At 41.9% G+C, this 21,987-nt stretch overlaps 2 protein-coding genes across 3 annotated transcripts in view; both read left to right on the forward strand.

The window, feature by feature from the left end:
• The window catches only part of LOC140730348 (mucin-4), a 96,000-nt gene that overhangs the window by 5,714 nt on the left and 68,299 nt on the right, over positions 1-21,987 (forward strand). The window contains exons 2-3 of one of the 2 annotated variants that reach the window (XM_073050638.1): positions 660-782; positions 19,669-19,802. In XM_073050638.1, the coding sequence (XP_072906739.1) occupies positions 660-782; positions 19,669-19,802 (257 nt within the window). Of the gene's footprint in view, positions 1-659; positions 783-2,140; positions 2,242-19,668; positions 19,803-21,987 lie in introns of those variants that run through there. The other variant, XM_073050640.1, reaches the window with a different exon arrangement.
• On the forward strand, positions 12,916-15,790 carry LOC140729905 (uncharacterized). Its single transcript, XM_073050079.1, has one exon. The coding sequence runs from the start codon at positions 12,916-12,918 to the stop codon at positions 15,493-15,495; it is 2,580 nt and encodes an 859-aa protein (XP_072906180.1). The 3' UTR covers positions 15,496-15,790.

Here is a 21,987-nt window from a genome sequence, read left to right on the forward strand (position 1 = left end):
GAATTAGAGAACATGTCTAATGAGGTTAGGTTGAGCAAGCTAGGGCTTTTCTCTTTGGAGAGAAGGAGGATGATAGAGGTGTGTAAGATTATGAGAGTCATTGACAGACTGGACAGACAGCACTGGCCAATACCAGAGGACATCCCTTTAAAGTAAATGGAGGGAGGTTTAGGGGAGATGTTAGAGGTAAGCTTCTCACACTGAGAGTGATTGGTGCCTGGAACATATTGCGATGGGTGGTGGTAGAGTCCGATACAATAGGGACATCTAAAAGATTGATAGATAGGAAGATGGATATAAACAAAATGGGCAGTGTAGGAAAGAAAGGTTAGGTTTATCATGCATAGTGGCAAGCACCGGTGACTGAGGTTCAATTCCTGCTGCTGTCTGAAAGGAGTTTGTACATTTTCCTCCCACATTCCAACGACGTATGGATTAGTAAGCGGTTGTAAGTTACAGGCGCTGGAAGCTTGCTTTGCACTGGACTGATCATTGGCGCTTTTCACTGTATGTTTTGAAGTTTCTTTATATAGCTCAGCACCATATCGTGGGTCAGAGGGCATGTACTGTGCAATTTGTTCCCATGTGGATGCTGGCACAAAATATTGCAGAATGTTAATATATTTTAAAAATCACTTTCATTCTCCTTGGACCAACAGATATTGATGAATGCTCCACCACAGCCCACGAGTGTCACCAGCTTGCTCATTGCATCAACAGTGTGGGAGGTTATCAGTGCACATGTCTGAGTGGCTTTAATGGTGATGGAAAAAATTGCTCCGGTAAGTTTTCTTCAGAATCACAATCAGTTTGAATTTCATAGGAAGTAGTGCATTTGGAAGTGGTCAGAGGACTGGGTTAATGAAGTAAGGTGAACACTTTGGGAGTATGGCTCAAACTGGCTAATTGGGCCTTTTAAATGACAAGACTGTGAGGGTCACAATCACGAGGGTTGTGAGAGTGTAGAATGAGCTGCCAGCGTAAGTGGTGCACACAAGCTCGATTTCAACGTCAAAGAGAAGTTTGGAAAGGTACATGGATGGCAGGGATATGGAGGGCTATGGTCTGGGTGAAAGTCGATGGGATAGGCAGTTTAAATGAGTTGGCATGGTCTAGATGGGCTGAAGGGTCTGTTTCTGTGCTGTGCTTTTCTATGACTCTATAACTTACGGTGAGCAATGCTCATGTTAATTTCAGTGGTTTGGATTGCTCAAACCACTGCTCACTGGCTTAGCAGGACTTTTACAGGTAGAGTTACACAGTCAGTTGGTCTTGCAAGTTCCATGCAGTGCAGGCATTTTTGCTATGGACTATTTTAGCCTGGAAGGCAGATGGATATCATGCAAGATTCTTGAACTGGAGGAACTCTGAACTCCATGAGCAAAGAAGCCAATTTTTGGTACCACGCATCAGGTACAGATTCACCATGAAGGCATTCACTGAACTGCCCAACAAATTCAAGCGAAGTATGCATGTCAAAGTCATTTCATGGAATCTCAGCATGGCGGTAGTATGGAAGGACATCATTCAATCCATTTTATTTTTCAAAACCTCCATTGGTGACCTCATGCTCTAGGACTAGCGCAGGTGCTTTGAAACTGCTGGAGATTTGGGAGCAAAATGCTGTCACTTGGTTTGTACAAGTCGAGGCGCAATTCGCGCTGTGAGAAATCACCGCCGGCAACACTAAATATTTCTATGTGGCAGCATCCCTCAGCAGTTCCACGGCTCCGAACTATTGGAATCTGAATGAGCCGAACAGTTGCTCTCCTTAGCTGGTCTCGGCAATGCTGGGCCTTTGGAGCTAAAGGACCACATGCTGTCTCTCCTGGGAAATCACCACCCTTGTTTTATTTTTAAAGAACTCTTCATGCGGCAAATGCCTGATCCAGTTCACATTGCCCTCGCTAATGCACCCATGAAGGACCATAGGGAGCTTGCTAAGATAGTCTACACTCAGCTAGGCAGCTTTGTGTCATTACTTCTCCTTTCTCTACTTCAATAAGCCCAGTCAGCAAGGCCCACAAGGATGCCTGTGACTGCATAACAGATGAATCTGGGGATGTGTTTTTACCATACTCGCTTTGGTACGACCACTAGGAAATGCCGACCAGCTTGCAGCCTCGACGGTGCCAGTGCATTGGGACATCAGAGATCCGTGAACACCATGGGTTCCAGCTGCCAGGGTCATTTACTGCTCATTACAGACACCCCTTCAGGGCAATACGTCCTGTTGCTCATGTGAGTATGCTGCCAACATCACCCATTGAGAAGGCAAAGAGACACGCATCCTCGCTGGAGGCTGCCAACAGCAGCAGGATCCAGACATACAGGACATGACAGGTGATGCTGTGCTTCAGAGGCTAACATTACACATGGGACTTTGTCCTGGCTAAAGTGGCTAGACCTCTGCTTGTGCAGATTTCCTGTGTGCCCAATGACTATTAGCCGATCTTAAGAACTGCTGGCTTGTGGATGACAAGGACTTTGGGTCGCTACCCTGCTCCCCACAACAACCCTGTCTAGTGCCAGCACCACCTTATGTGAGTTTCCTCGACTGCAGGGTGAATTCCAGAGCTTCACTAAGCCCACATTCTCCACTACAGTCACAAAACATGGAGTTGAGCACCACATTTCTACATTAGCCCTCCAGTCCACGCCTGCATGCATAGACTGGACCCAGAAAAGCCAACAAACGTGAAGGTTGAGTTTGCCAACATGGAAAGATTTGGCATTGTATGCTGGTCAAATAAAACCATATAATACAGGAGCAGAATTAGGCCATTTGGCCCATTGAGTCTGTTTCATCATTTCATCATGGCTGATCCAAATTTCCTCTCAGTGGCAATCTCCTGCCTTCTCCTTATATCCTTTCATGCCCTGACCAATCAAGAATCTATCAACCATTGCCTTAAATATATACATAAAGACTTGGCCTCCACAGTTGCCTGTGGCGAAGAATTCCACAGATTCACCACTCTCTGGCTAAAGAAATTCCTCCTCATCTCCATTCTAAAAGGACACCCATCTATTCTGGGGCTGTGTTCTCTGGTCTTAGTCTCTCCCACCATAGGAAACATCCTCTCCACATCCACTCTATCAAGGCCTTTCACCATTCAATAGGTTTCAATGAGGTCATCCCTCATTCTTCTGGACTCTAGTGCCTACAGGCCCAGGGCTATCAAACGGTCTTCTTATGACAAGGCATTCAATCCTGCAATCATTTTCATGAAACAAACAAGAGCTAATCTGTAAATGCAGGAAATCCGAATAACACACACAAAATGCTGGAGGAACGCAGCAGGCCAGGCAGCATCTATGGAAAAGAGTACAGTTGACGCTTCAGGCCAAAACCCTTCAGCACCAGTCCTGCCAAAGTATTTCAACCTGAAACATCAACTGTACACTTTTCCAAAGGTGCTGCCTGGCCTGCCAAGTTCTGCCAGCCTTTTGTGTGTGTTGATCATTTTCGTGAACCTCCTTTGAACCCTCTCCAGTTTCAGCACATTCTTTCTAAGATAAAGGGCCCAAACCTGCTCACAATATTCCAAGTGAGGCCTCACCAGTGAAGTGAACATCGCATTTGCCTTCCTCACCACTACTCAAACTGCAAATTAACCTTTAGTGAATCCTGCACAAGAACTCCCAAGTACCTTTGCATCTCAGTTTTTTGTATTTTCTCTCCATTCAGAAAATAGTCAGTCTTTGCATTTATTCTACTGAAGTGCATGACCATACACTTCCCAACATTGTATTCCATCTGCCATTTCTTTGCCCATTCTCCTAATCTGCTTAAGCCCTTCTGTAGCCTCTCTACTTCCTCAAAATTACTTGCCCCTTCACCTGCCTTCATTTTGTCTGCAAACTTTGCAACAAAGCCATCAATTCCATCATCTAAATCATTGACATATAACGTAAAAAGAATCAGTCCCAACACAGACCCCTGTGGAACACCACTAGTCACCGGTAGCCAGTCAGAAAATGTTCCCTCTATTCCCAATCTTTGCTTCCTGCCAATCAGCCACTGCTTTATCCTTGCTAGAATCTTTCCTGTAGTACCATGGGCTTGTAGCTTGTTAAGCAGCCTCGTGTGGCACCTTGTCAAAGGCCCTCTGAAAATCCAAGTACGCAGCATCAACTGATTCTCCTTTGTCTATCCTGCTTGCTACTTCTTTAAAGAATTCCAACAGATTTGTCAGGCAGTATTTTCCCTTGAGGAAACCATGCTGACTACAGCCTATTTTATCATGTGCCTCCAAATAACCTAAGACCTCATTCTTAATAATTGGCTCCAACATCTCGCCAACTACTGAGGTCAGACTAACTGACCTATGGTTTCATTTCTTTTTTTCTCTCTCCCTTCTTGAAGAGTGGAGTGACATTTGCAATTTTCCAGTCTTCCAGAACCATTCCAGAATCTAGTGATTCTTGAAAGATCATTACTAATGCTTCCAGAATCTCTTCAGCCTCCTCTTTCAGAACTCCAAGGTGTACACCATCTGGTCCAGATGACTTATCTACCTGCAGACCTTTCAGTTTCCCAAGAACCTTCTCTCTAGTTTGGTAACTTCACACATTTCATGTCCCCTGATGCTTGGAACTTCCACCATACCGCTAGTGTATTCCACAGTGAAGACCAATGCAAAATACTTATTCAGTTCCTCCACTATTTCATTGTCTCCCATTACTGCCTCTCCAGCATCACTTTCCAATGGTCCAATTTCCACTCTCACTTCTCTTTTACACTTCATGTAATCTGAATAAACTTTTGGTATCCTCTTTACTACTATTGGCTAGCTTACTATTCCATCTTTACTTTCTTAATGACATTTTTAGTTGTCTTCTATTGGTTTTTGAAAGCTTTCCAATCTTCTAACTCTTCCTCCAGTTCAGCTGCAAACCGTCCCTGCTGTACAGGTCCCACCTTCACTGGAAGAGAGCCCAATGATCCAAATATCTTATGCCCTCCCTCCTACACCAACTCCTCAGTCATGCATTAAATTGTATAATCTTCCTAGTTCTGGCCTCACTAGTACGTGGCACGGATAGCAATTCTGAGGTCACGGCCCTGGAGATCCTGCCCTTTAACTTAGCACTGAACTCCCTGTACTCCCGATGGAGGGAGTACATGTCATTGGTACCTACGTGGACTATAACTTCTGGATGTTCACCCTCCCACTTAAGAATGCTGAGGACTCAATCCAAGATATCTTGGACCCTGGCACTTGGGAGGCAACATACCATCTGGGAATCTCGTTCTCACTCACAGAACCTCGTGTCCTTTCCCCTAACCTGAATGGTAACAAATCCCCTATCACCACAGCGTGCCTCTTCTTCCTCCTTCCTGTCTGAGTCACAGAGGCAGACTCAGTGCCAGAGACACAACCACTGTGACTTTCCCCTGTTAGGTCATCCCTCCGACAGTGTCCAAAGTGAAAACCTGTTGTTGAGGGGGTTGGCCACAGGGTTACTCTGCACTGGCTCCTTATTCCCTTCCCCCTACCTGACTGTTACCCAGTTTCCTGTGTCCTGCACCTTGGGTGTAACTCGCTCCCTCTACATCCTATCTATCATCCCTTCAGCCTCCCAAATGATCTGGAGTTCATCCAGTTCCAGCTCCAACTCCTTAATGCCATTGTTAGAAGCTGCAGCTGGATGCACTTCTCGCTGTTGTAGTCGACAGGGACACTGGAGACCTCCCTACTTTTTCACGTCCTCCAACAGGAGCATTGCACTAACCTACCTGACATGTCTACATAGCTGAGCAGGTATAAAGAAGAGAAGGAAAACAATTTGATTTTTGTCTTCTCTTTGCTTTCCCGGAGTGAAGTCTCTCTTCACTGAAGCCTTGAAGAACTAAAGCCTTAAGATCACCACTCTGACTATGTCCACTCAGACAACAGCCGCTGCACTTGTCCCTGCTTTCCTTCAATTTGCTCTTACTAATTAATCCAAAATACCTGTTGGCCACTGATTAAAGATTTATCATGCTGTCACGACCCACCTCTGCCTTTTATTTTCAGGCCACGGACCTGATTGAAGTCCCCTTCTCTCCAAACGTCTGATGTCTGGATTGGCCGCTGGTCAAAGCTCTGGGCATTGCCCCTGAATATGATTCCTAAGTCCGTGGGTGGTTGCCACCCATGTGGCAAGTACCGACACCTTAATGAGGCCACCACTCTCTGATCATTACGTGGCCCCACACATCCAGGACTTTTCAGCACGCTTAGCTGGGAAGTTAATTTTTTCCAAAGTCGATCTAGTTAGGGGCTACCCTCAGGTGCCCGTGTGCCTGGATGATATTCCCAAAATGGCTGTAATAAGCCTGTTTGGCCTCTTTGAGTTTCTGCACATGCTGTTTGGGCTGAAAAATGCAGCGCAGACTTTTGAACGGCTGATGGACTCTATATTCAAAGACATAGATTTATTTTTTGATTACCTGGATGACATACTTGTCACCGGTGCATCCAAATCTGAACACGTATCACATCTCTGCATACCTTTTGAGCGTTTAAGCCAACACAGGTTGATTATAAAATCTGTGAAATACCAGTTTGGGTTGCCATTGACTTTCTTGGCCATTGCATCTCTGCAGAAGGTGTGAAACCCCACCCATCAAAAGTAGGCACTACTATGGATTTCTCACTGCCCTGCACTACTGAAATACCACAGGAGTTTTGAGACCTGGTGAATTTCTATCACTGCTTCATTCTGCGAGCTGCTGAATTTATGCTTTCCCTGCACAGTGCGCTTAAAGGCTATACCCCAATCACGTGCTTGACTGGTCAGCAGACTTGACCAGAACATTTGATGCCATTAAACAAGCTCTTTCCGACTAGCGCAGCTGGTCCCCAATGCTTCTATGGCCATTACTACTGATGCGTCAAACTATCCTGTGGGTGCTGTGCACGAACGGTTGGTCAGAGGCGTGTGGCATCCACTCACCTTCTTCAACCGACATCTTCTTCTCCCCGAAAAGAAATACAGCACGTTCGATCGTGACGTTCTCAGTCTCCATCTGCCATTTTTATTTCTTTTTAGAGGGTCGCATTCATTGACCACAAACCCTTTGTGCATGTGATAGCCAAAATATCAGACCCTCGGTCTGCACAGCAGCAACACCAACTGGCCTACATATCAGAGTTCACAACTGATATACAACATATCAAGGGGAAAAAGAGTGCTGTGGCTGATAGCTTCTCAAAGGTCAGCCATTGAGCCGTACATATAGGTGCATGCAAGAGGTCCAGGTTTAACAAACAGTGGTCACAGGCCTGCAGTTGGCTAACATTAAGTTTAGGGAATTTGGGATTTCTGTACTGTACGATATCTCCACTGGTCACCCTTGCCCCATAGTACCCGCAAACTGGAGGCGGACTGGTTTTGACTCCATACATAACCTCTCACATCCAGGCCAGGAGGCCTCACAGAAACTTTTTGCACTAAAGTTTGTGTGGCACAGCCTTAGAAAGGACGTGCATGATTGGACTGCAGCCTGTGTGGAGAGTCAACGGGCAAAAATTAACCATCGTGTCCAGGCGCCATTGGCACCTTTTGAGGTCCCTGAGTGAAGGTTTGACCATATCAATGTGGGTCTTGTTGGTCCTCGTCCTCCCTTCCATAGCTTCATGCACCTCCTTACCATGGTAGACCATACCACCAGGATGTCAGAGGTCGACCCTCTAACATGGTTCGGGTGTTCATCAGCACCTGGGTTGCTCGGTTTGGCACCCATCTGATATTTCCTCTGACCATGATCCTCAAGTCATTTCAGACCTCTGGGCTGTGATGGCCCAGAACCTCGGTGTAGGGCTACATCAGACCACGGCAATGGCTCTGCAGTCCAGTGGCCTGTGGAGCCATTTCACCGCTCCTTAAAGGCTGCTCTGAGGGCTTCCCTGACAGGTGAGTGTTGGCACGATTGTCTCCTGTGGGTCCTGCTGAGGCTCAGAACGGCTCCAAAAGAGGACCTTCAGTTGCTCATGGCTGAGTTTTTATATTGGCAGCCATTACGAGTGCCAGGTGATTGTATTCCTGACGCCACAAATGCTTGCTTGGCCTTTCAACAGTGTTCCACCCTCCTCAGTAAATTCAATTCCTTTGCACCTATTCCTATTCATGGTGAACAGTGTTCTTGGGTTCCTGTAGACCTACATTGCACCTTGATATTTTTGTCTGTCATGATGCGCACCAGCATCCCCTTAGACTCCCTTACGATGGCCCGTTCCACATTTTGGAGTGCAGGGAAAAGCCTTTTATCATAGATAAGAGGGGTAAACCTGAATGTGTTTCAGTAGATCGCCTTAAACCGGCCCACCAAGATTTGAAGGATTCTGCTACCAGCACAACGCAATGGTGTCATCATCACAATGTGACAGTGAGTGTGTCAACACACCCCTGGACGAGCCAGAGGCTCCTGCTATTCCTCCCCCCATGGAACATGGGGCCGGAGCCGGGCAGCTCATCCAAACTCTGGACAGGCTCGCAATGCCGGTCTTAGTGAATTCTGGGTGGGCCTGTGTGGGGTGATGGAACTGGTGGAAACATGCAGAATTCACAATCTCTGATATTGGGTTGGGGTTCACTTTTAAGAGGCTGGTCTGATTCGATGAGGTAATTATGAGAAGGACTTCTTATCGCATTTTGTGTTCAGTTTTTCTGGTGTTCAATAAATGAGTTGATGTAGTTTTTTTACACATAAAATGCCGCCCTGTGTTTTTTAATGAAAACCTACAGGCTCACTCTCCAAGCTCTCTCCTCCAAAGCCTTGCAATTTGTTTCCTTTCAGCTAATTATCTACCTACTTTTAGAATGTTAGAATTGAATCTGCCTCGACTATTACCCCGGAAATTCAATCACTTTACCTCACCTTATTCAGATTCTTCTGCCTACCACTTTCATTCTACATTGACTTGTTCTCATTAGTGTTCCTTCCAGTTTGCTTTGCCCATAACATTCATGACTTTAAAGACCACTAGCAAATCACCTGCAACAACTTCTGTCACAAGGAGAATAACGGTAGCTTCTTTGCATTGTCCATTTGAGTAAAGTCCCCTATGCTCAGAATCATTTCAGTGAATTCCCTCTGCACCCTCTATAAAACCTTAGCACCTTCCATAAATTATAACAGCTAAAGCTGGACATAATACTACACTTGCGAACAAACCATTGTTTTATATAGGTTCATGATGACTTACATGCCCTTGAAATCTGTACCTCTGTTTATGTAGTCCAGGCTGCCACTAGGTTGTTTAACCACTTGCTCAACCTGCCCTGTCCCTTAAAGGAACTTTGCACATGTACCTCCAGATCTCCCAGTTCTGCCAGAATTGCTCCCTTTAGATTATGTTGTCTTAACTTTTTCTTTCTAACAAAATGTAACACTTCACACTTATAATCATTAACTTTTATATTCTATCTATTCACCAATTCCATCAGCCTGTCCACGTCAACTTGAAGTCTATTACCGTCCTCCTCACATTTCAGTCGGCTTCCCTATTTTTGTCAGCTGTGAATTTAGTAATGTGTTCTGTACATCCATTAATAAATCAATCAAAGTTGTGTTTCTAGTTGTGACAGCTGGAGAATTGCTCATTTTCCACCAGTTTAAAAAAGAAACATCTTTTTCTAATAATCTCTGGTCATGTTATCTATTTCTATCCACGATCTTGCATCCTGTCTTATTCTCTGGCTTTCTATCATGATAACAACAGAAATAGTGGTATCAATCATTGCATGAGCCAGAAGATATAGGCAAGGTCCTAAATGAATACCTTTCATTGGTACTCACAAAGGAACAGACTTTGTCGTTGGAGGATTCAGTGGAAGGGTAGGTGGAAGTCTGGAGGAGGTCTTGATAAATAAAGATGAGGTAATCAATGCGCTGGTGGGCTTAAAATGGATAAACACCTGAAACTGGATTTGATTTGCCCCAGGCTCCCAGACTGCTCTGGGAAGCAGGGGAAGAGTTTGCTGGGGCTTTGAGTGATATCTGTATATCTCCACTGAACATACGGGCTACCAGGTGATTAAAGGACAGCAAATGTGGTTCCGCTTTTCAAGAGAGGCATCAGGGAAAAACCTGTTAACTGTAGTTAAGGTGAGCCCAACTTCAGTGGTAGGGAAGATACTGGAAAAAATTCTGAGGGCCAGGATTAATGACCACTTGGATAGGCAAATTGGAGACAACCAACATGGCTTTGTCAAGGACAGACCCAGCATGACTAAATTGATTTGATTCCGTGAAGAGGTAACAGAGATTTGATAAGGGCAGGACAGCAGTTATAATAAACATGGACTTTAGTAAGTCCTGATGAAGGGTCTCAGACAAAAATATCAATTGTTTATTACTGTTTATTCCTTTCCATAGATACTGCCTGACCTGCCAAGTTCCTCCAGCATTTTGTGCATGTTACTCTAGATTTCCAGCATGTGCAGAATCTCTTGTGTTTAGACCACAAAACAAAGGAGCAGAATTAGGCCATTCAGCCCATTGAGTCTGCTTTGCCATTCTATCATAGCTAATTTATTATTCCTCTCACTCATTCTCCTCATCGACCTGTTTTGAGTATATCGGATGACTTGGCTTTCATAGCCATCTGTGGCAACGAATTTCACAGATTCACCACCCTCTGGCAAAAAAAAAATCCTACTCATATCACTTCTAAAGGTATGTCCCTCTATTCCCTCTGAACCTAGACTCCCCCACTAAAGGAAGCATCTATTCCACATCCACTCCATCTAGGCTTTTCAATATTCCACAGGTTTCAATGAGATCCCTCCTCATTCTTCTAAACTCCACTGAGTACGGGCACAGAGCCATCAAACACTCCTCACATGTTAACCCTTTCATTCCTGGAATCATTTTTGTGAACCTCCTCTGGACAGTCTCCAATACCAGCACAACTTTTCTTAGATAAGGGGCCCAAAATTGCTCTTATCTTGTAAAGCAGAATTAAATGCTGCACCCTTTCAAAGGCCTTTTGTAAATCCAAATACTGTAAACAACATCCACTGATTCTCCTTTGTCTATCCTGCCTGTTATTTCCTCAAAAAATTCCAACAGATTTGTCAGGCAAGATTTCTCCTTGTTGACCATGCTGAATTTGGCCTATTTTATCATGTGCTTTCAAGCACCCCAAAATCTCATCCTTAATAGTGGACCCCAGCATCTTTCCAACCATTGAAGTCAGGCTAACTGGCCTACAATTTCCTTTCTTTTTCCTCCTTTGGAGGAAATTGTGGAGTGACATTTGCAACTTTTAGTAAGGCCTTTGACATGGTACCACATGGGAGGCTGGTTCAAAAGGTTAGAACCCATGGAATCGAGGGCAAGTTAGCAAAATAAATCCAAAATTGGCTTTGCAATATGCAATGGATGGTGATAGGCTTGCAATACTGAAGTGTCATTGAACTACCCTATCCATTGATGTTGCAGATCCAATTAAGGACTGTCTGATGTGCACCTTATCAGTGGCAACAATTTTTGTTCAGTCATAATGTGTGAGCTGCATGTTGAGAACCCAACTCTTTTTTTCACCATCCCTATCAAAGTTGTAAGTATCCGAGCAAGTACTTGCTTGATAGGAAATCTGTAATGTTGCACCATTGGAACAAGCAACCTCCTCTGAAACTGATTTGGAGGCTTTGTAGGAGATTAAAATCCTGCATTGGTACTGTTAAGTGGAGAATGTTCCAAGGTATCATTGTGGATTTAATCATATTTCATTCATTGCAGACTTCGGGTCTTGAATGTTGTACACCATCTCAATAAATAGTATTAAATTCTGTTCTGCAAGGTCCTCATTATCTAGGAAGTACAAGTGTTTGGATTGTTTGCTTAGCAACCATGTATCTTACTCTGCATGTGTGATGTTCCCTTCCACAACATGATCTGCTCTCTATTCTTGAAAGAAGAGATCTCCAATTGTGAGCAGGCATATGTTAAATGGATGAATGGAGAGATTTTGTTGAGGGAGAGATGCAACATCTCACAAAAGTGAGGCTGAGCATCAGTGGTGCCTGGGGCATCTCCCAAATGCAGCAGTGAGCAGCAGGGGAGGCCGGGACCTATCGCGAAACTTCAAAAATAAATGTGTCTGTAAATCTGACCTCCAGGGCCAAAAAAGTTAGGCAAGCAGCTGATGCTGCATTTCAGGTTGCAGGCTAAGAACAGAGTTTGAGTATTGACCCGAACCGTTACGCCCATTATTTGGTTACAAGTACTCATATCTAGATATGACACGATTCAATAATATTAGAAAAGCCCAAGAGCCCTAGGACGTTTGTTCCAAGATCATCTGTTACTCAGTCAATTAAAAAGTGAAATACATTTTCAAACATTTAGAACAAATATTATATCCTTAACCTGTCGTTACTTATCTTGCAATAGACAAGCAATTTTAAGGTTACCCAATCTTGTCTGGGCAGCAGTTCTTAAAACTAATCCTGCGGTAAGGGGCAGCATATTAACAATCAGATATGTGCTGATAACATAATCTATCTAATTGAAGGTCTGACTGTAAAATGCATCTATACATTACCTGATCTACACAATGTAACATCGTTTACACAGAAAAATTATATGTATAGATGCAGAGGTGATTGTATTATGTCATCATGGCTTAGAGATCTCTATTGTTACTGGGTTAAAAAAGAAATAATGGAATAAATAATGTACTCAACAGTTTCCACACCAATGTTAATGTTATAATATATATGAATTTATCACACTTGCCTTTTTAAGTGTCTGAAATATTTCCATTATATTGAATAGTTTTTTAAAAATTTTGATCAAAAATCTAAAGAAATTGTTGTCCACTTTGTGTTTGTTGTACCTCATTCTATCCATTTCAATAATAACTTATAGACATTGATGAATGCCAAAGTCACAATGGAGGATGTCATCCCTTTGCAATGTGCAACAATACACCTGGATTTTTCCTCTGCATCTGTCCTCATGGCTTCACTAACAATGGAACTGAATGCCTGGATATCGATGAATGTGCCCTTGGCAATATGACCACTTCCTGCAATGAGTCTGCCACATGCAAAAATACAGAGGGGTCATTTCAGTGTCAATGCCACGTCGGCTTCTATGGAGACGGATTCAATTGTGTGGATATTGATGAATGTGAAATACTTTCCATATGTGATGAAAACGCAGATTGTGACAATACTCTTGGATCTTACTCCTGTACTTGTAGAAATGGATTTGTGAGCACTGATGGACTCTGCTTGGACATTAATGAATGTGACAATCAGACAATTTGTCATCAAAATGCAAACTGCATCAACGTACGAGGTTCATTCTACTGTCATTGTAAATCTGGATTTTCAGGAAGCGGAACAGCCTGCCTAGACATTGATGATTGTGCTCTGGGTATTTGTCATGAAAAAGCAACCTGCATCAACACCATTGGAGCCTACCATTGTGAATGCAGAGAAGGATATGAAGGGAATGGAACTTCCTGCTTTGATATAAATGAATGTGTTAAAAATGACACCATATGTCACATTTACAGTACCTGTATTAACACTGAAGCTTCTTATACATGTCTATGCAATGAAGGTTTTGTAGGAAATGGATCATATTGTGAAGATATAAATGAATGCCTTCTGTCTAATATATCTTTGCAATGTCACGTTGACTCATATTGCATTAATACTTTAGGATCATTTGAATGCCTCTGTGAGGCTGGTTTTGCGAGTAATGGGATCCAATGCATTGATGTTGACGAATGTACAACGGATTTATCTGACTGCCACAAATATGCGACCTGCTTCAACTTTGGGGGTTCGTTTGACTGTCAGTGCTTAGATGGATTTGCTGGAAATGGAAGAGATTGCACAGATGTTAATGAATGCAACACAGATAACAACACATGCCACAGCGACGCCCTTTGCCTGAATAAAGAGGGCTCGTATCTGTGTCTTTGTGATTCTGGTTTTACTGGAGATGGACAAAACTGTAGTGACATTGATGAATGCTCGGACAATTCGATTTGTCAGAAAGATCAGATATGCATTAATATTGCTGGCTCATTTCAGTGTGTTTGTAAGACTGGTTTTTCAGAAAATGGAGTCATGTGTATTGATATTGATGAATGTCTAACCGATAGATTTCTTTGCCACCCAGATGCTGTCTGTGTCAACCAGCCTGGTTCATTCTTTTGTACGTGTAACATTGGCTTTGTTGCCGATGGGATGAACTGCACAGATGTGGGTGAATGTTTCGGGAATGGAACTAAATGTATAGATATTGATGAGTGTGCATTGGAGTATTCAATTTGTAATGAAAAGGCCATTTGCAACAACACTATTGGAGCTTATGAGTGTGAGTGCCGCAAAGGATTTGAAGGAAATGGGACATTATGCTATGACGTTAATGAGTGCATGCAAAACCAGACCATGTGCCACATATATAGCACCTGCATTAATACAGAAGGTTCCTACATATGCCAGTGCAATGAAGGATTTGTGGGAGATGGGCTATACTGTGAAGATATAGATGAATGCACACAGCCTAATGTATTATTCTTATGTCAATTGGATTCATATTGTGTGAATACATTGGGATCATTTGAATGCCATTGTGAGGCTGGTTTTCAAAGCAATGGATTAGAGTGTATTGATATTGATGAATGTATGACAAATTCATCTGATTGCCACCTGAATGCTAACTGTATCAACTTCTTGGGTTGGTTTTATTGTGAATGCCTGACTGGGTTTATCGGAAATGGAACAGTGTGTCAAGACATTAATGAATGTGCAGATAATCATACGTGCCACGATGACTCTTCTTGCCTGAATACACAGGGATCCTTCCAGTGTCTTTGTGACTCTGGTTTTATTGGGGATGGACACAACTGTAGTGACGATGATGAATGCTTAAATAATACAGTGTGTCGGGATGATCAGAGATGCATTAACACAGTTGGCTCTTTTCATTGTGTTTGCACTACTGGATTTTCAGATAATGGAACAGTATGTGTAGATATTGATGAATGCTTGATGGATCACTTCCCTTGCCACCAAGATGCTTTCTGCTCCAACCAGCCTGGATTGTTTTCCTGCATCTGCAAATCAGGTTTTGTTGGCGACGGATTTAACTGTAAAGACATCAATGAGTGCTCGGATGTGAAAAAGTCCTGTCACCAGCTGGCACACTGCGTAAACACGCCAGGCTCATACTTGTGCTTTTGTGAGAAGGGATTTCTAGGAAACGGACAGATATGCACAGATATCAATGAATGTCAGCTGAGCGATCAAGGATGCCATTCAAAAGCTTCATGTGTCAACACCGTGGGCAGCTTTTACTGTGTGTGCAACCAGGGATTCAATGGCACTGGCCATACTTGTACTGCTATTGATGAATGTTCGATGTTTAGGTCTTGCCAAACAAATAGCAAATGTACAGATATGGAAAGGATGTACAATTGCATTTGCTCATCCAATGACACTTGTGATCCACGAGGAGCAGATGGTGTGTTATAACAGGAGTTTATTTTGTCAAACAACATAATGTTGAGAAATGATTAGCAGAAATGCTACAAAAATTATGTTTTTTAGGATTTACATCCCATAAGCCAATTGACTGATAATTTGAAATGCAAGCTTTAAGAGAAGCTTTTTCAGAACTAATGATGTGATATAAATATGCCATGAATCTTATTGTATTTATAGACAAAAATGAATTACAAAGAAATGGATTATTTTAAGCTATTGTGAGTTGAAAAGTACAGATTTTATGTCATGTATGGAGAGCATGCTATTAAGTTCATTTGTTGTTATATGACATAGATTGAAAATACCAATTTTCTGAATAATCATTCGTATTCAATATTCTTTCCCCTCCTGAAAATACTGATTCATGTTTCATTGTAGCACTGACAAGACCATCCCTCGCTCCTGTAGTCTTCAACTGTTAGCTACATCATAGTGACAGGTTATTACTCTCGGGATAATCAAAGTCAAGCTAAATCCAGTCTCTCCACCACAGACAACACACCCCTCCCTGCCCATCTAGTTCTCCATAGCAGTAAATAAGGAGCAGTTAAGAGCAAAAATCCTGGCTGAATGATTTGGAGCTTAGAGACCACCAACCTACTGCCACCCTTGCAGACATTAGACACATGGTGACAAACCAGGAGGAAAGCCTGATCTTTCCTGTCTTTTTACTAGAATGACCGACTAATCAGCAAGTGATCTGCAGGCTTCAATATTTGATTAAAATTAGTTTTCCAATAAATTAAATTTAGCCTCTGCTGGACAGAATCCAACAGGATTAAAATTGTAAGGCTTAACGTACTTGCTTAGCACAACGTGGGTGTTCATCACAGCATCTGAGTTTAACATTCATCCTCCGCCCCTAAGTTGCTCAGTATCATTTGCTGGTTATTATATCTTTGCAGCTTTTTTTGTTCTTTGTAATGCTTTCTCATTGCGAGGACCCAAATGCACTGGTGGTGTATTGAAGGTTAATCATCATCCTGTAAATTCCTGTAAATTTAGAATGACATGAAAACTCATCTTTAACATCTAGATTCTATTAAGTACAGCCCTTTAGATAAACTCAGGTAATTCAATCACAGTTCAGGGAGCATAAGCTATAAATGGGAAGCTTAAGCAGTTTATGTTTACTATCTAAACCACAGGATTGAATTATTGTCAAATTAGCATTGATAACTTCGTAATGAATTAATACAGTGAATTTTTAAATTTATGATTTTGCTCTCTGTTTTCTATTATCATTTTCTTTACTCTTTACAATTGCATCCACTTGAGTTAAATCTGATTTACAATAAAGGGGGATAATTAAATGATCTCCACTTGTGAAGGGCCAAACAGCAGCTGATTAAAACCTTTAATAAATTGGTAGCTTGCAAGGCCGCTTGAAGGAGTAGTTGACAACCAATCACATTAATTTGGGACCGGGGTGTCACATTTTTGCTAACTCATATCAGCAGAGCTGATTTCCTTTCTCTAAGAGCACCAAGGCGCCAAAGCGTCTCTTAAATCAAGGACTTCATATGTAACTTTCTACTTACAGAAAAACTTCCTTTTTAAGTTGTTTTTACCAAGTAGCAAACCATTCTCTGGGCTAACCTTTTAGTAACATTACCACTGATAATAATATAATTTAATTATTTAAAGTGCCTCTTAACCCAATCCTAGATTGATATAGCGAAACGGAAGTTAGTTATCCATTGTGGTAACTCTTTAAAAGCACAATTTGTATTTATCCCTGTAGCCTTGCAACTATTTCATCTGCAAATATTTATCCAATTAACTATTAAAAGTCATTTTATCTGCTTGCAGTTTTCATTCTCATTACAATAACATGCATATTTTTGTCCTCTTGTTTTGTACCTGCCTCTTTAGTCAATTGAATCTGGAAGCAGTTCCGCTTTTTGTTTTAAATCAAGACTCCATAGTGATTTTAACATTTATCAACTCTTTTCTGACTTCCTCAGTTTATTTGATCTCTTTATTGTCCAAATGCAACTTACTATCACTTCTTAGCCCTTGCTTGTTGTAAGATGTTGAAGTTTTAGGAGTAACATATTAGTATGGAGGGAGGATTTGTTAACTTATATGAAGCAGCTAGGATAAGTAGGTAATTTTAAGGTTGGTAAGCATAATGGAATGTTGCAACATTCATGCCAAGAGATCCAGTATTTACAATCTATCATAAGATAATAAGCTGTAGGAGCAGAATCAGGCCATTTGGCCCATTGTGCCTGCTCCGCCATTTCATCATGGCTGATCCATTTTCCCTCTCAGCCCCAATCTTCTGCCTTCTCCCCTCCCCCACCCTGTATCCCTTCATGCCCTGACCAATCAACCTCTGCCTTAAATACACATAAAGACTTGGCCTCCACAGCTGCCTGTGGCAATGAATTCCACAGATTCACTACTCTCTGGCTAAAGGAATTCCTTCTCATCTCCATTCTTATAGGACGCCCCTCTATTCTGAGGCTGTGTCTTCTGGTCTTAGACACTGTCACCATAGGAAACACCCTTTCCACATCCACTCTAACAAGGCCTTTCACCATTTGATGGGTTTCAGTCAGGCCACCCCTCATTCTTCTGAATGCCAGTAAATACAGGCCAAGAGACATCACACAGTCTTCATATGTTTAATCCTGAAATTATTTAATGAACCTCCTTTGAACTCTCTCCAGTTTCAGCACATCCTTTCTAAGATAAGGGCCCAAAACTGCTCACAATACTCCAAATGAGGCCTCACCAGTGTTTTATAAAGTTGCAACATTACATCCTTGCTTTTATATTCCAGTCCTCTTGAATGAAATTGCATTTGCCTTCTTCACCATAGACTCAATTTGCAAATTAACCTTTAGGGAATCTTGCGTAAGGACTCACAAGTCCTTTTGCATCTCAGTTTTTTGTATTTTCTCTCCATTTAGAAAACAGTCAACCCTTTCATTTCTTCTACCAAAGTGGATGACCAGACACTTTCCTACACTATATTCCATCTGCCACTTCTTTGCCCATTCTCCTAATCTGTCTAAGTCCTTCTGCAGCCTCTCTGCTTCCTCAGCACTGCCTGCCCTTCCACCTAGCTTCATATCGTCAGCAAACTTTGCAACAATTCCATCATCGAAATCATTGACATAGAGACACGTATATTGACACATCATAATGACAGATAGAGAGTATTGCAGGTACATTTGCAGATGAGTGCAGGCTAAGAAGGGAAAACATATTCTGAGGAGGATGCAAAAACTTTTCAAAGGGAGGTAGATAACATAAAAGTAGACAAAAATTGCAGTTGGAGTATGCTGTTGGGAATATTTGCAGAGTAATGTGTAATTGCAGAGTAATTGATGCATGAAACACAAAGCTATTATTCAGGTTTAGCCAATAATTAGAAAGGGAAATAGAACGTTGGTACTGAATAAAGTGGGTGGATGTATAGAAGCAGGGATAATAGAAGGGCAATAGAATACAAAAGTAAGGAGGTTATGCTCAGTTATTAAAGGCTTTGATGTTACTAAATTTGGAGTACTGCATATAGTATTGGTCTTACTTAAGGATGTAAATGTGCTGGAGACAGTTCAAAGGAGGTTTATTGGACTGATAACGAATTAGTGAGTTTGATTTGTAAGGAAAAGCTTGACAGGCTTGTCGTGTATCATCTAAGGTTTAGAAGAGTGATGGAAGATGTCTGAAACACACAAGATCCTGAGGGACTTGACATGGGTGAATATGGAGAGGATTTTTGTTGTGAGTGAATCTATAACCTGGAGTCATCTCTAAAATAAGTGCTATGAAGAAGTCTTTCTCAAACCAGTCTTTGAATATTTTTAAGGCAGTTCCTTAGAAAGCAAGGAGACTTAGGATATAGGTGACACTGTAAAATTGAAGTTACAATCAGATCAGCTATGATCTTCTGGATCATAGAGGTGGCTCAAGGGCAAATGGGCTGTTTCCTGCTCCTATTTCTTATGTATTCCATGTAAAATAAAATTTAAGTTTAATTGTGTTCTTTAGAATTTGTTTAATTGTGGTTTTTAGAATTCAATAATTGTTTTATCTGGGTTCAACTTTTGAAATTAATTCGACAAGATGATTAAATTAAATTATTAAATACTTATCATTATGATATTAGTCAATTTTATTGGCCAATTTCAATTATTTTCACAGAAAGTTTACTCTATCTGCATGGCGAGGCTGTTGGAGACATAAGGGTATCTGCCACAAGTGCTGATGTAAATTCCCCCTTTATTGTTCCTCCCATGGGATTTCCATTCCTTGATTCAGTTTGGGACAGAATATATGTAAGTAGAAAAAAATCTTCTTAGTTTCTTTACATATATCTGACTGAGTTAATTCCAAATAAATGTTTTATTTTCCTTGTGGAAAATCTACCTTGTGTGGTAAAGCCAATCAGAAGTTCCTCTTTTGCTTACACAGGTTTATAGGATTTTCACATTTTCTTTTCTTTTGTAATTTATTTTTTTATTGAAGTTCTTCGTCAGACAAACATTTCCATAAGATGTATTTCAGATATTGTACGTGTATATCATATAGTCATATTTGCCACAAATCTCCACATAATATTTATCTGAGGTATACACTTATAGAATTGATCTGGTCTCTATTCTTAATTTTTCAATTAATTTCAGCAATGCTCCTAATAATCTAAGCTATGGATTTCCCCCATCAAACTTTTCTATCTCTTTATTTCTGTCCATATATAAGACAATAAGACATGGGAGCAGAATTAGGCCATCTGGCCCCTTGAGTATACTCCACTATTCAATCATGGCTGATCCTTTTTTTTCCTCCTCCTCAACCCCAGTTCATGGCCTTCTCCCTGTAACCTTTGATGCCACATCCAATCACGAACCTATCAATCTCTGCCTTAAATACACCCAAAGACCTGGCCTCCACAGCTGCATGTGGCAACAAATTCCACAAATTCACCACCCTTTGGCTAAAGAAATTTCTCTGCATCTCGCCCCTCTATCCTAAGGCTGTGCCTCTTGTCCTGGGCCCCCACCTTGTCTAGGCCTTTCAACATTCAAAAGGTTTCAATGAGATCCCCCCCCCCCCATTCATCTAAATTCCAGCGAGTACAGACCCAGAGCCATCAAATGTTCCTTGTACAATAATCCTTTCATTCCTGGAATCATCCTTGAGACCCTCCTCTGGACCCTCTCCAATGCCTGCAAATCTTTCTTAAGATGAGGGGCCCAAAACTGTTCACAATACTCAAGGTGAGGTCTCACCATTGCCTTATAAAGCCTCAGCATCGCATCTTCCTCTTGTATTCTAGACCCCTGGAAATGAATGCTAACATGGCATTTGCCTTCCTCACCACCAACTCAACAAGTTAACCTTTAGGGTGTTCTACACAAGGATTCCCAAGTTTCTTTGCAGCTCAGATTTTTGGATTTTCTCCCTGTTTAGAAAATAGCCTGCACATTTATTTCTACTACCAAAGTGCATGGCCGTGCATTTTCCAACATTGTATTTCATTTGCCACTTCCTTGCCCATTCTCTTAATCTGTCTAAATCCTTCTGCATCCTACCTGTTTCCTTAACACTACTTGCTCCTCCAGTAATCTTTATATCATCTGCAAACTTGGCAACAAAGCCTTCTATTCCATCCTCTAGAGCAGGGGTGTCAAACTCATTTTAGGTCACGGGCCGGATTGAGCAAAATGCAGCTTCATGCGGGCCGGATCAGTCGGACGCGTGCAAACGCAGCTTTCGTTGCCTCCGTTTTTTCAGCCTGCTCTCATGTGTCTCAGTCTCTGCTATAACTACAAAGTGTTTCACTTTACAAATTCCGTTTCTTATGAAGAAGACTGCCGAATAAACACTAAAAACCCTGAAACCTGGTACCTGAATAAACTCAGCATTAGCCATATCATACGCCATAGGCGCTTCGATTACTGGGGCCAGCTTTAATAGTAATTAGATATTATCTCGCGGGTCAAAGATAATTCCACCGCGGGCCGGATTTGGCCCGCAGGCCTTGAGTTTGACATATATGATCTAAATCATTTATATACGGTATAAAAAGGTGGTCCCGACACCGACCCCTGCAGAACACCACTAGTCACTGGCAGCCAACCAGAAAAGGATCCTTTTATTCCCACTGGCTGCCTCCTACCAATCAGCCAATGGTCTAATCATGTTAATAACTTTCCTGTAATACCATGGGCTCTTATATGCTCACAAATGCTCACATCTATGTATGTTAACTTACCAAGAAATTGCATTGACTGGATTTTCCCTTCCCTGGTGCAGGTTTCAATACTATTTTCAGTGCATTCATTACCACTTTTATTGTTCAAATCACGTTCAAGTTTGATTTATTGCCATGCAACCATACACACGTGAAGAGCCAAACAAAACAATGTTCCTCCAGACAATACTGGTGTACAATAATAGGCATCCGTTAGTCCTGTGAGACCATGGATTTGTGCCTTGGAAGGTTTCCAAGGGCAGGAA

Source organism: Hemitrygon akajei, chromosome 7 (genome assembly GCF_048418815.1).
Source record: "Hemitrygon akajei chromosome 7, sHemAka1.3, whole genome shotgun sequence".
In the NCBI taxonomy this organism is placed as follows: domain Eukaryota; kingdom Metazoa; phylum Chordata; class Chondrichthyes; order Myliobatiformes; family Dasyatidae; genus Hemitrygon; species Hemitrygon akajei.

Excerpts from the sequence above, each read along its gene's own strand:
- LOC140729905 (XM_073050079.1), top strand. The coding sequence starts at position 12,916 with ATGTGCAACAATACACCTGGATTTTTCCTCTGCATCTGTCCTCATGGC.